The sequence below is a fragment of the Vombatus ursinus genome, unplaced genomic scaffold, assembly GCF_900497805.2.
Source record: "Vombatus ursinus unplaced genomic scaffold, bare-nosed wombat genome assembly UNPS02014821.1, whole genome shotgun sequence".
Taxonomy (NCBI): Eukaryota; Metazoa; Chordata; class Mammalia; order Diprotodontia; family Vombatidae; genus Vombatus; species Vombatus ursinus.
The window spans coordinates 29,503,639-29,518,914 of NW_020954599.1; the positions used below are offsets into that span (position 1 = coordinate 29,503,639).

Consider the following 15,276-nt stretch of genomic DNA (forward strand, 5'->3'; position numbering starts at 1 on the left):
TTTCAGAAGATCAAAAAAATTAGTTTTTAGAAATGAATTCTCCAACAAAGGAAGAATTTTCTGAAGTTCTGCCACCACTAAAAATCCTCAGGTTTATTTGTCATTGGCTTTATGTTCTTGGCTTTCTTTCTGACAGGTGTCAGAGCGATATCGATGAATGTGCTGTTAACCCCTGCCATAACGGAGCTCTTTGTGAGAACACCCATGGCTCCTATCGCTGTAACTGTAGCCTTGACTATCGAGGAAAGCACTGTGAAGACTCACTTCCCAATAAGTATGTGTCAACACCATGGAACATCGGATTAGCTGAAGGAATAGGAATCATTGTGTTCATCGTAGGCATATTCCTCCTGGTGGTGATATTTGTTGTCTGCCGCAGAATGATCCGTAAAAAGAAGAAGCACCCGGCGAAACCTGAGGACAAACATTTGGGAGCCACGACAGCTTTCTTACAAAGGCCATATTTTGATTCAAAACTCAATAAGAACATTTACTCAGATGTACCGCCCCAGGTGCCTGTCCGCCCCATTTCTTACACTCCGAGCATTCCAAGTGATTCCAGGAACAACCTTGACCGAAATTCCTTCGAAGGGTCTGCCATTCCAGAACATCCCGAGTTTAGTACCTTCAACCCAGATTCTGTGCATGGACACCGAAAAGCCGTGGCCGTCTGCAGCGTCGCACCCAATTTGCCTCCCCCACCTCCTTCAAACTCTCCCTCAGACAGTGACTCCATTCAGAAACCCAACTGGGATTTCGACTATGATAGTAAGAACCTCCCTTTTTCTCTCCTAAATGAAATGTCACTGAGATAAACCTTGTTTTTAAGCATATAAAAAGTCAAATCTAGCCAACAGCCCACCTGATATTCTCTTATTTCCCAACTCTGTATTTTGCACTGGTTTTCTTTCATACTTATCCTAGCTTCCCTGACTTCCTTCAAGAGTTGACTCAAAGAAAACATTGTATAGGAAGCCTTTCCTACTCCCCTGCTCATTCCCCCCCTCCCCATCCCAGTAGACCTTTCCTTCTGAGATTACCTTCCACTTAGATGGTACATATATATATATACACAATTGTTTGCATGTTGTCTCCCTTATTAGATTGCGAGCTCCCTGAGAGGAGAGACTATTTTTTGCCTTTCTTTGTAGCATTTAGAGCTCCCAGCACATAGTACGGGCTTAATATATGCTTGTTGGCTGCCTGATTGAATAAGCAATGAATTATGCAAAGAGTGAGAGTGCATGAACAAAAAAGAAACAGCCCACCTCCCTTCAAGGGACTTAAAGGAGCTCTACAACATTTTTAGATAAGTATGATACAAGGCAATGAGGGAAGTAAAGCAAAGAGAGATCAAATAAAACCAGTCAGTGGTCAAGGGATATTTGAGAAGGGAGAGTCCAATAATAGCTAAGAGATTCAATAAAGGCTTCAAGGATGAGGTGGCACCTTAAAAAAGGAAAAGAATTTTCAAAGACAAAGATGAGAAAGGAGCACATCCCTAGTATGGCCCAAGTCAAATTTATGGAAGTAGGAAATGAAAAGGTTACGTTCAGGAAAAGGCTGGTAGTCCCATCTGGGTGGAATATAAAGTATGAGAGGCTGAGTAATACGAAATAACACAAGAAATTGAAGATGAAGCCAAATTATGGTTGGCCTTAGATGGCAGTGTAAGGAGTTAATATTTTACCCTAGAGGATACAAGAAGACACTAAAGATTTTTTTTCCAAGAAGAGAAGGAGATAACGTGTGAATTCAACAAACATTATAAGGTACCTTTTATATATAGAGTATTGCATTACATACACATTGAGAGACATAAAAAGTTTAGATGAGAGACAGTTCCTATCCCCATAGACAGGAACAGTCCATCCATCCATACTTACATGGAGAATAGGAAAAATACTACTAATTGTGGTAGGAAATAGTGAAACAGTACGTAAGTGCATCAGAAAAGTGGGGAGAACAATGCTCCCAAGTACTATGAAGGTAGTAACATGCCAGCTGGACTATAAAGGATAAGTTGAGTTTCAGTAGGTGGCGCCAGGAAGCAAAAGACAGAAAGCAACAGGGTTGTATAGGGGAGGTAGAAAAAGAGGGTAGAGATGTCTAGTTTGATTGGAGCATGGAATATGCTACAGGGAGCATGAAACATGAGATAAGGCAAGAAAAACGGAGTTGGTCACTCCAAATCATGGAGGGCCTTGGTCGCCAACCTGAGGATCTCATACTTGATTCACTAACAACAGGAAACCATTGAAGAAGTCTGAGCAGTTTATTCCATTGATATTTTGGTGTCAGGGGTCCAAATACATTCAATAGTGTGTGGGTCTCCCTGCGAATGGTGAGTTGTAGTTCTAGATGTCTTAATACCTGGCAAAGTTAACATTTCTTTAAGTAGCTTGTTCCTAAAATCTCTGCCTTGGTCAGAATGGATCCTGACGAAGGATCCGTAGATTGAAAAATATTTTTCCAGTACTTGCGCAACAGTGTATATTTATTAGATCCTTGTTGGGTATGCTTGTGCATATCTGGTGAAATGATCAGTCACCACTAAGATATGATTTATATTCTTACTATGTCCTCCCAGAAATTTAGAAAAATGTAGTTTCATTGGAATTTTCCCACAGGAATTGATTCATGAGTTAGTTCCTGTTCACTGTCTTTGAGAATAATAAACCTAAGTAGAAGGTAAATCATTATTATGTAGTGTATCTGTTGAAGTTAAACCCTCTTCAGCCATCAGTCAGCACTTATTAAGCACCTACTGTATGCTCGGTTCTGTGCTAGGTACTGGGCTGAACAGAGGATATAAGTTCAAATCCAGCCTCAGACACTTACTAGCTTGTGACCCAGGGCAAGTCACTTTACCCTGTTCGCCTTGGTTCCTCATCTGTAAAATGAGCTGGAGAAGGAAATGGCAAAGTATTACAGTAGCTCTGCCATGAAAACCCCAAATGGGGTCAGAGATTCAGATATGACTGAAACAACTGAACAACAACAACAAATGAAAGTATAAATCAAATAATAATAATAGCTAACTTTTTCATAGTGCCTACTATATGCCAGGCATCGTGCAAAGCACTTTATAGTTATTATTTGACTTCATCCTCACGACCACCCTGGGAAGTAGGTGCTGTCATTTACAGATGAGGAAACTGAGGTAAACGGGTTAAGTGACTTGGTCAGGGCAAACAGCTAGCAAGTGTCTGAGGCTGCATTTGAATTCGGGTCTTCCTGGTCAAGAAAGTTTGGTGCCACTTAGCTTCCCCAAATAAATACAGGGTAGTTGAGAAGAGCTTCAGTCCGGAAAGGCTCCCAGAGACCTTCTGAGTCTCCTAGTGTGAGCTGCGAAGCTTCAGAAGTCTTTGCATTCAGATAAGCATTTATTTTGGGTGTGAATTTTTTTCTTTTTGAAAGGATGATGTTTAGCTCTGCATTTTTCTAAGTAATGCTCTACTATGGTGGCTGCCTTTTGAAAATCTAAATAGATTATGTTATCTTAGTCAAATTCTTAAAAAGCTGTATTGGGCTTAGTGGATGTCATTCAAGGTTCTTCCCCCTCAACCAATTTTCTTTTTAACTTAGGCTTTTATGAATTTTATAGCAAATAGGCTTTTATAGTGTGATTACTTAAAACCCTCATTAATTTCACTGGTTACCTTTCTTTCTCTACCCATGCAGATCACACCCCTTCCACACCTTAGTAGACAGTTTGATTCATTACTATGGCCATAAAATTAATCACCTGATCATGAATCTCTCCAAATTTAGCTGAGCTGGTCAGATGAATTTGGAACAATTAAGTAGGACCTATGAAAACTTGTGTTTCCTGGGCAGAACCTTCAGGAACTCAGGGGACCCTAAAAGCATAGGGTTCTAATGCAAGATATAGCACTCAACCTTATCTCTGTGGAGGAAACTCCCCACCAAGGGTTTCAAACACCCCAGGACTACATTTAAAAAGAAGAATCCTCCTTCTTTCTCCCTAAATCTGTCAGGAATATTGTTAGCTCGGGGTTTATTTTGAAGCTATTCAATGCTGATCATGAATTGTTTGCCTGTACCTTTCCCTCCAGCTAAAGTGGTCGAGCTCGAGCCCTGTATTTCAAAGAAGCCTCTAGAGGAAAAAGTGTCCCATCCTTACAGTGCTCGGGAAAGCCTGTCGGAAGTCCAGTCCCTCAGCTCTTTCCAGTCAGAGTCATGTGATGATAATGGTATGTGGAAGAAAATTTTCCCACTGTTCTTAGTTGCTGCTGTCTATTTTTTCATTCCTTTTATATTATGCGTATTTGAATTGGATGACCTTTCTTAAGGCCCTGAGAGCTTATTTAAACTGAGTGCACCCCCATTTTTATGTTAGCTACAAGCAGATATATAAATCATTCACATTTAGCAGGTAATTGGACTTTAATAATTTGCACATACTTCCTAAGTAGTTTTCTTAAGTTAATACTATTTCTCTCATTCTCAATAATCCAAAGCTCAGTGTTGAGTTATTAGTACGATAGAAAAATTTATCCAAGAGCTAAATGTCAGGTTTATTGTTAGTTCAGTTCATTTCAACAAGCATTTGTTTAAATGACTTTTATAAATAGAGCTTTGTGTTTGAAAAAGTCTTTTCTGAACTTACTCAGATAGCTTTATTAGATTTATCACCTTATCTTTAGGGGAAACCTCTCACCCAGAAAGGTAACAGATCATTCATACCCTCCAATCATGCATGATTCTTATCTATGCCTTTCTATAAATCCTCATCCCTAAAGGAACCCCCCCAAGGAGCTGAAGACCTTTAACATTTCATGAATATCAGTACAACAGTCAGGCTCTCCAGGACTCAGTCACTATCCACCTTCAGTGTCTCTCCAATATGTATGTGTTGATATAGGCTATGAAATAGCTACCTATCATCATCTAGGCAATGTGCTTCTTCCTGTATAGATGACAAGGTCAAGTTCTTTTGAGTGGCTGTAAACTTCATTGAGGGAGCTCTGTGTGCTATGAGGCTTGATTCAGTTAGCATAATATCTTCAAGAAGGGGCATCTAATAGAACCTCCTTATCTATTGGAAATAACTTTTCCATTTGGATTTGTTTATCACCAGATAGCATACATAACAGTAGTGAACACCTTGAGTGAGTATGGGCGTCCTTGATTTGTGCATTGGATAATACTGATACCCTAAGGATTGTTGAATAAAATTATCTCTGGTTACATAATTCTTGTATGATCTTAACATACATGGAGAATGTTTTATTTGACATTAGCAGCCAAGGCTGCATTTTGCTTGGCTGGGTCAGATGTTTGTTTTTTTTTTTTCTTTTCTTTTTTTCCAGATGCATTCTTATAATCAACAAAGAGTAAACACAGCAGGTCTTATTTTTAGAGTAGATAGAAAATTCTAACACAGCTTCCATGGAGACTTTTCTTGAATGACAAGATTTTGTCTTTCTTTTCCTCTCCCCTTTTGCTATGGCCTCAGTTCCCACGTGGATCCCTTAGTACTTACTGGGAATGGAGTTTAAGAAACTGCTTCTATGTTCCTTTGGATTTGTAATGAAGGAAGTTCGTGGGGACTTTAAGGCAGGAGATAAAGAAGTTTACTTACCTGGTTTTTGACCATTGTGAATAGCACTGGTAGCCAACCATACTACGTTGAAACATGAAGAAAATAAAATATGAAAAAATGGGAATATATTCATCAATAGAGTAAAATAAGCATTTTAACTATCCAAAATTTTTTAAAAGGTTCATTTTTAGTTTTCATGCTTTACAAAATACTTGATTTTATTTTATTCTAAGACTTCTGTGATAAGTCCATGATGGCATCTAGTACATGAAAGAGTCCAAAATTTGGACTTAGAAGAACTGCACTGGTTTAAGTCCTGGATCTTCCACTTAACTGCCTTTGTATTCTTGAACAAATCATTTGACCTCTGTGGATCTCAGTTTCCTCATCTATAAAATTTAGGGGCTGTGCCTATGAGGTCCCTGTAAGATACCTCCACCTGGACATCACTTCTATGAACATGACTTTAAAAATTATATCTCCCTCCCTGACGTCTCCTGAGGAGTTCTTATTTCTTATTTTCAGCAGCTGTTAAACATCTCTGTCTGTATATCATGACAATACCTCAGAATCAACATGTTTGAAATTGAGGTCATTATCTACTTGCTCCCCCACCTCACTTCTAAAAAAAGCCCTATCAGTCTGCCTATTATTTCACCATTTTTTTGAAACTACTCTGAGTCACTCAAGTTTATACCTCAAAGACATGTTTGACTCTTCCATCTACCTCACCTCCAATCCCATACATAATCAATATCCAAATCCAGTTGATTCTATCTTATAACAGCCCATTTCTTTGTACTCCCACTACAACCAACCTTCTTCAGCATTTTCTATCTCCTGGATAATTCTAATAGTCTTCTCATTTGACTCCCTAACTCTTATCTCTCCCATCAACTATCTGTCCTCCATACCTCCCGTCTCATGCCTGCAGATGACATTTTCTGTTTCCCCATTTGTTAAAAAATTCTTCTTTTCCTTCAAAACCCAGATCAGGTGCCACCTCCCCATACCTCCACAAGTGAAATGCTGTTTCCCGTAAACTCTCATGCCTCTTTGAATTCTCCAAGGCACTTAATGTTAAAGGAATTTGTCTATGTAAATTGTCCGCCTACTGGATTGTAAATCCATTCTGGTCAAGGGCCTTGTTTTGTTTACCTTGGTGTTCCCTCCATCTAAGAGAATGCTTTGCAGATGATAGGTGATTTAAAAATGTTTGTTGAATTGAATTAGAATTTTAGTTGCCTCTAAAACTTGATATGTTTAGCTCTTGAAACATTTAAGTTAAGAAGAAACTCAGCCATGTGCTTATGCTGACTTTTAACTTTTAAGAAATTAGACATTTGTATTAGATAATGTATTCAGATAAAGCAGTTGAGAGGATTCAAATTTGTCATTGTTGTTGTACTTACTACTCAGAAAGAAAAACTGAACTTTACCAGAAGGTAATTGATGAGGAAAGTCTCAGATGTATAGATGAGGCAGTTTATAGAGAAAAAACTAAGCTAGGAAGTTTATGCTTTAACACAGGTAGCAGTGACTGCCATGTTAGAATCATCCCTTGTAGATAGAATCACGCTTGTTTTTCATGTTTTGTTTCATACTTCTACTAACACTAGTTTTTCCTGACTTTTGCACCCCTTACAAGCTTCCTTGGTGACGGTAATACACCTTGTCAATGCTGTCGTTGATGTTGACATGGTGGATAAAGAAGGTATCTATTTGTACACGTTCACCCATAGATGCTTCGCTTTTCATTGTTTACACTGGCTCCATAGGTACAGTGGCTTAATGATTGGCTTTATGTTTACAAAGTCGTCCTCAAAATGTGTCTTGTGTGAAATCTTTTTGCTTGTATTGGATGTATTATATGTGTCAGGGGGAGTCAGTAAGCATGTCTTCAGAAGACTTTATTTCAGAAAGATTAAAAAAATGCTTACCAACTTCTTTTATCAGCTATGAATAAATTAACACTAGACTGTCAGGAGACTCAGGGTAGAACTTTGTCTCTACCATTAATTTATTCTGCCTTGTTCTCTCTTGATTCAGTATTCCCATCTGTGAGATTAAGGAGATTGGTCTAGATAAGTTCTAAGGAGCAGTCCAGGCCTAATGGAGTCTGCTTCATATTCAGACACAACAGGAAGAGTAATGTTCACATTGTTGATCCATAATGCTGGTAAAAAATGTAAAGACCTCTTACTGTCTCCTCTTTTTACATATGTGCATTTTTGGATGTTTGTAAGATGTGTAGGAAGCAATTCCACATGTGGTGTGTAGTGTTACTTCATTGTTTTCTTTGGTTATTCAAGTGAAAGGGGCTTCTGTTTTTCATATAGGCTGGTACCAAGACATGTAGAAGCCTAATTCAGGTGTGCTACAAAACAAAACAAAAACGAAACCAAAACTCACTTTCTGTGGTATATGTTTGTTAAATGTATTTATTCACAAGCCCCAAAACAGGAGTAAATCATCCTACTTTCTTCCCAAGTGGCAGCTGAGGTCTCCTCTGGGATATTTTAGGGCTAGGAGTCTTGAGCATTGGCATCAGAGAATATGTTCTAAGATTTGCATTATAGGTGGATGGTTCCATGAAAATTAGTTGACGTGACCATATTTGTTAAAAACCGAAAGGAAAAGATAGTCTCTAGAAGACTAGTGTGAATGATTGGGATAGGATGGGACCAACCTTATGATGTTATCAGTATGAGAAAACTCCTATGAATCCACATCTCTACCTACTCTATAGTTTAGTTACCTGGGGCAGGGGAGGGGAGGAAGGGGAGTATCTCCTTTGTTGCAGCGATAACAGCCAGTAGGTGTAGTCAGGGTGGGAACACAGCTCTTCCTAATTCCAAATCCAGCTCCTTATCTACTACACCAGGGGTTCTTAAAATGTGATCCAGGAGAGGGAGTAGGAGGGATAGTGGGGGGCTGGTGGGGAGTATCAGTGAGGTCAAATCTATTTTCATAATAATATTAATATGTTTTAATTTCTAATATGGTGAATATCAGTAGATAACACCAACATAAACAAAAGTCCATTGGAGGATCAACAGTCGGTTTTAAGAATGTAAAGATGTCTCGGAATCAAAATGTCTGAGAGCTGTTCCACTGTATATACCGTCCTACCTGTACAACGTTAAGTGACGACCCCTGAACTGAGGCACAGCAACATAACTACATGCACCCCATTTCCTACTGATAGCAGCAGTTGGTCCAAACTAAATGGAACCTCTATTAAATTTAGGGATTTTGTGTTCTGGAACTTTTTAAATAGTATGGCACAATAGACTAATTTCATACCAAATTTGGCTGTCAGAAAAAAGTCACTGTTTCTAAAACCCAGAGCTCCTAATTATAATTCCTCATTGAGTTAATCAGTCAACATTTATGAAGCACCTACTATATGCCAGGCACTGTACTAAGCAAGCACTGTACTAAATACAAGGGTGTTTAATTTCCTAAGGGAAAAAAATGTTCTACTGGTCCTGGTGGTCTACCAGATTAAGAAAAGCACCATGCATGTTTTAGAGGGTCAGTTGCCTCTTTGGATAAGGAAAAAATCAACAGAGCCCAGATTCGGTCTAGCGCCTGTTTCTGACCTTTTCATTACACTGTGATAATAGGTGATGTTTCACATGGCTCTTTGAGGTCGACAACTCTGTGAGGTAGACAGGGCAAATACTGTTATTCCCATTTTGCAAATCAAAAAGCTGAAGGTTAGCAACTTGACGCCAAGGTCGTACAGTTTCAAAAATATCATGCAGATGCAGAATTTAAAACCAAGCCAATTCCTGGCTAGAATTCTCACATACCATCCACTACTATATTGCATTTCTCAGTAAATGAGTATATACCAAACTCCCTTTATTGATACAGTTTAGAGAAGCAAAACTGAACAGTTTTTAAAACTAGGATTTTATCTTGGGTATTACCTTAAAATTTAAGAATTTGTGTGTAACAAGATGATAGGATCACCTACTTAGACCTGGAAGGGACCTAAAAGGTCCCAAAAGGCCAAATCTCTGATTTTATACTTTTGAAAACTGATTCTTAGTGAGGTAAAGGGACTTGTCCAAGATCACAGAGTTTAGAAGATTGGGGAGAGCTGGGATTTTAATCCAGGGCCTCTGACTCCAAAGCCAGTGATCTTTCCACTAAACCAGTAAACATTTATTAAGTGCTTACTATGTACCAGTCCCTGTGCTAAGTCCTAGGGATACAAAGAAAGGCAAAAGATAGTCCCTGCCCTCAAGGAGCTCGCAATTTAAATGCACTTAATTTGTGGCATGCACTGTGCTAAATCAATGTTTTTAAGACCCTTTATTAGGGCCACTACAGTACTTTCGGTTGTGATGAGTTTAGTTTTCCAGAAGATAGCTATAATATATTCTTGTCACATATTATTTTAAACAATAGACTGAACATAGCTGGTGAAAGGAAGTGGAAATATTTAGCCTAGAGAAGGCAAAACTTGGGGGCAGGGAGGAGTATGCTAGCTGCTTTTAGATATCTGATGGACTGTTACGAAAGAGGCATTGATCTTCATAGACTCGAAGATTTAGAATTGGAAAGGACCTCGATAGGAAGGGGCCACCCTCTACCCGTCATTTTAGAGAAAAAGAGATTGAGGCCCATGCAGAGATTAAATAATTTGCCCAAGAACATGTGACTGATGGCAGAGTGGGGATTCCAGAAGCCCAGGCCTACTGACTTGAAATCCAACATTCTTTCTATATTCCCACACTAACTTTTTTGACTTAGTCCCAGAGGGTATAAATTAGGGGGAACTAACTTCTAATAAAAAGGTAGTTTTCAACCTAAAATGAGCAAAATCTTCCTTAACCATTGGAGCTTTCCAGAAGTAGGATTGGGCATCCTCAGACAGTAGTGAGTTCTGTGTCTGGAGGTCTTCTGGTAGCATCTATTAACAGAAATGTGATAGGGGGGATCCCTAATTCAAGATATAGGTAAACTATATAATGATCACTGGACTTGCCTCTTATCCTTAGATTCTGTTTGCTGAGATGCTCCAGACTTAACTCACAGCCATGTTGTGGTTTCTCTGTTATACTGATCAAAGGATGTATGTAATTACAGGTTGGAGGAAAGAAGATAGCTTGTTAAGATTATTTTCTGAGAAATTGGTTAAAAACGTTAAAGAAGCCAGTCAAATCACATTACATTCCATCTTTAATGAGCAGGATTTGGAAAGAACCATTGGAGCTGGTCACAGGTGTCTTAAGAATTGTTCGTTTTTGTTGAATACTCTGGCAGTGCATTTATGGTTTTTCATTGTCTTGGACTCTGGGGTGGATTATGCATGACTTAAAAGAATAGACTTTAAAACCTCGCTAATTATTGTGTTCCTGCAGGCACTTAGAGCTAATAATTCATATCCATTTTGTTTTCAGCACCATAAGTGTGTGATTTTAATTGCTTAGGGATAGATTTTTTGTTGGCTTATTTTCTTCAGTTCTGTTAACGAAACCTGTTCTTCCAAGTGCAGAAAAACAAAATAACTTGTTTGAGGAGAATGTTAATACTGCATAGCAATTGTTGGCCCTACTTCCCTCCATTTTTGTTGTAATAACCCTTACTTTCAGTAGGATAACTAGAATCTTGTGGTGAAGGGTCTGTATAGAACCCCGTTTCCCCATTGCTGCCACCAGCAGCCACTGTAGTTATTGCTTCTTAATTAATTTCCTGTTTGATTCCTAATTGTAAATATTTTCTTCTCTTTTTACTTTGCCGTCTAAAGAATCTTTCGCTGCACCTGACCTCACCAAATCAAAAGGTGATTTATGCATGTGGTTGTTCATTGGTATTCACTTTTTTAAAAAGTCTGTTATGTAAAGGTTTAACCTGAATACTGATTTTATTTCACTGACTTACTTTATTTCCTGCATTAAGTAGATACAGCATTCTTTAAGCATATAGCACTTATGACCATGTTTTTCTAAATAAAGAAGACACAGTTTCTGCTCTCAAAGACAGTCTAATAGTGGACCTATAGCATAAACAAACACACGAGTACAGCCTTAGGTCAGGTTGTGATAACAGCAAGGGAGAGGTCCAGACAACGTTTACTTTTGGGACTTTGGTCCGCCCTGTGATTTTAATGGTTTTTAGGAACTCCTCCCTCTACTCTCAACATGTAGAGCGTTGTCTGGAAGAAGTACCCAAGACGTGATTTGCCCAGGACCACGAGCCCACTTTTTGAGTGTGATAGCATTTGAAACCACATCATCCTGATTGTGAAGATAGATGTCTTGATCCAGAAGAGCCTAGGAAAGTCTGAAGGAGGAAGAGAGCCCTGTTTGTTAGCTCTTGTGAGAGGGCAATAGAGGACTGATTTTATGGAGAAGATCTTTCAAGAAGTAGAATCTTAATAGACAGAAATGAGAAAGGAATAGTTTTTCTCCCCCTAGGGGTAGGGATAAACCTGGCTTGCTTGCATGTGCAAAAACAATAGTAATTATTCAATGTATTACACATTTTAGTTTTTTATTTTTCACTTTAGCATCTAGTATTTTCAAGATTAACTCGAAGGTTTTTAAGTATGTGTTTAGGCTGCTCAATTAATGAATAAATTTCACTGAGAATTCATGCTTGATATTGGACCAGATATTCCTCAAGATTAAATAGGTCCAAAACTAAACTAAGATGTATTTCACAAAAAAGGGGTTCTAGTCATGAAAATACAGTTTGTAGCAAGCATGTTGGGTTGGTTTTTGTTTGCTTCTGAATCCTTTATACACAATTCCATTTTTGTGCATTGCTTATGTTAACCTAAAAATAAAGCATGTCTTAGTACTACACTGTCTCTAGTTTTCTTCAGTTTATAAGAAAGAAATGCTAAAACAATTAATTCCACTTTGTACCATTTTTCCTCTTCCTAGGTTATCACTGGGATACTTCCGATTGGATGCCAAGTGTTCCACTTCCAGATATACAGGAGTTTCCTAATTATGAGGTCATTGACGAGCAAACCCCCCTCTACACAGACCCAAGTGCAATCGATACAGACTATTACCCAGGAGGTTATGACATTGAAAGTGACTTCCCGCCACCCCCAGAAGATTTCCCTGCACCTGATGAACTACCACCATTGCCACCAGAATTCAGTGATCAGTTTGAATCAATACAACCCCCCAAAGACATGCCTGCTACAGTACGTAGCTTGGGCTCTTCCACAAAAAGCCGGCAGAGGTTCAATTTCAACCAGTTTCTCCCCAATTTTTATCCTGTAGATATGTCTGAACCTCAAAAGACAACAAACGGAGAGAACAGTAGTTGTAGAGAACCCTTCACCCCTTACCCTTCAGGGTATAACAGAGACTTTGAAGCACCCACCATAGACAACATGTCCATGTCTGTGTATGCTTCGACGGCTTCATGCTCCGACGTGTCAGCATGCTGCGAAATGGAGTCGGAGGTCATGATGAGTGACTATGAGAGTGGAGAGGATGGCCATTTTGAAGATATAACCATTCCTCCGCTGGATACACAACAACATACAGAAGTCTGACACTCAAATTCTAGGGGGGAAAAAGTGCCTGGGCTTTCAAGAACTTATATTCTAGACAGATATCTGAATATCTTAATTTTCTTTGCAGCGGCGCTTGAATGCTTTGTTTTCTATGAGCTAAAACTGGCATGGCTGCCCTGGATCACGCAGCTCATTTCCACATGTTACCTGGTTACCATTTCCTGACCTACTGTGTGTGATTGGACGAACTTAAGATTTCCATTGGATGTGCCATCAATAAATGTGGGTTTTTTTTTTAACTTACTTTGTCTATGTTAAAGTAATAAAAGCAAAAATCAGTCAGATCTCATCACCATTTTAGCATGATTAATCTAGATTTCATTACATTAACTTCTTCTGGTTTTTTTTTTTTGTAAATGTTATGTACATATTTGTTTTTAATAATTTTTAATTAGATTTTGTAGATATTTCGTCAGTTCATTTTCCACTGAATCTTAGTGGTGTTATTCTGTCATTGCCCAGAGCCTTGATTTTGATTATTGGTCTTTCACTTTATGTCAGTTTCCATTGTGGTACGACTCTTCATGAAAACATTTCACCGTATTCTTGCAATACTAGCTGTGTATAGGATGAAAGGAGACCTGGTATTTTCTAGGTCAGACACGGTACGTGGAGATGTCGTAAATGGGTTGCTGTATTTTAGAATTAAACACATTTTTCCCTTATTGGAAAGCGTAATGGGGACCCTCTGCATACCTGTTTAGAACCAAAACCACCACGACACAGTTTTTATAGTGTCTGTATATTTGTGATGCAATGGTCTTGTAAAGGTTTTTACTGAAAACTACCATTAGCCAGTCTTTCTTACTGACAATAAATTATTAATAAAATACTTTAGCTTTGTTGCTTATTTTCTCTATATTTTACTCCTTTTCAGGTTTTAGTAATTGGGTTTCTTTTCACATGGACTGTTTAGTTTTCAGTTTGGTTTGTCCCCCCTGTCCCAAGAAGAACTTTTTTTCAATCTCCCAGATCCAAGGGGAGCCTATTACAAGGATAGTCAGTAGATGGCAATGTGTGGTTCCATGATACTATCCCCAGTACTAGGAGAACGATGTAGGCTATCCAGTAACATCCAGCTGTTTTTGTTGTTGTTTGTCCTTTGTTCTCAAAGAGGACCATGATGTTGGGAAGACGATATCATGACTTGTAAGTGAATTGGATTTCATTGAGGCCAGGCTGTGCAAAGTCACCAGCCTTACTCTGTCCTCTGGAGCCATCTGGGTCTGGTGGCAGGCAAGATATAGATCAGGATGACTGGAGATGGCCCCAGATGCAGTGGGAGAGCTTGGCCTTTTTAAGCTAAGGTCTTTCCCAGGTCTTAAGCTTGTCTGAGACAACGCCCGTTCAAGATTAAGGCTGGGTAAGAAGAAATGAGGAATGATCTCTTTTACTTACTTGGAAAAAAAAATCAGGAAAGGGAAGAATTTTAGGGCTTCTGGTCAAAATAGAAACAATTGCTATTTATACTCGCTCTGAGCCATTAGAGCCTAAACAACGACCAAATGAGGCTTGGGCCGGGACCTATTATTGGCCAATCAATGAGAGCCAGAGTGATTTCCAGTTTAAGGAATGGTCCTTAAAAAAGAAATCTAACCCATAAACCCAAGATATCGTGTGAAGTTTCAGTGATAAAAATTTATATTCCTTTGGGCAGAGCACCTGCTGGTAAGGGTGTGATTCCCCATGTGGACAGAGGGGGAGGAGGGAGGGAAGGAAGGAACTTTGTTACCCAACTGGAACTGGCCAGTTGGGTCCCTTGTCGGGCAGCTGCTACTACTCACAGGTGGTTGTTTGTCCTTTATCCTTGAAGAAGACCATGACATCAAGAAGGTGATGTCATGGCTTGCGAGTGAATTGGATTTAAGTGAGGGAGGGCTGTGCAAGGTCATGAGCTTTATTCTCTCCTCCAGAGCCATATAGGTCCAGTGGTAAGATATAGATCAGAACGCCTAGAGATGGCGCTAGATGTCCAGCAATGAGGTAGAAGCAAACTTCTTCACTTATATCTTCATTCTCATGATCAATTGATATTTCCTGGCTATAGTCAAAGTGTAGCCATCTTTTCTACCTTAGATACATTTCTTGGAGAAAGCACGTACAAGTATCCCACCACTTGGTTTTGAGTATGCCTCCTAGTGGGAGATTTTGT

General features: G+C 39.0%; 1 protein-coding gene across 3 annotated transcripts in view; it reads left to right on the forward strand.

Moving 5' to 3' along the window:
* Nucleotides 1–13,961, forward strand: part of FAT1 (FAT atypical cadherin 1) — a 171,848-nt gene extending 157,887 nt beyond the window's left edge. For 2 of the 3 annotated variants that reach the window (XM_027837365.1, XM_027837366.1), the window contains exons 25-28: nucleotides 137–768; nucleotides 4,080–4,217; nucleotides 11,334–11,369; nucleotides 12,475–13,961. In XM_027837365.1, the coding sequence (XP_027693166.1) occupies nucleotides 137–768; nucleotides 4,080–4,217; nucleotides 11,334–11,369; nucleotides 12,475–13,103 (1,435 nt within the window). In that variant the 3' untranslated portion in view covers nucleotides 13,104–13,961. The remainder of the gene's footprint in view (nucleotides 1–136; nucleotides 769–4,079; nucleotides 4,218–11,333; nucleotides 11,370–12,474) is intronic. The other variant, XM_027837367.1, reaches the window with a different exon arrangement.
* Nucleotides 13,962–15,276: the final 1,315 nt, after the last annotated feature.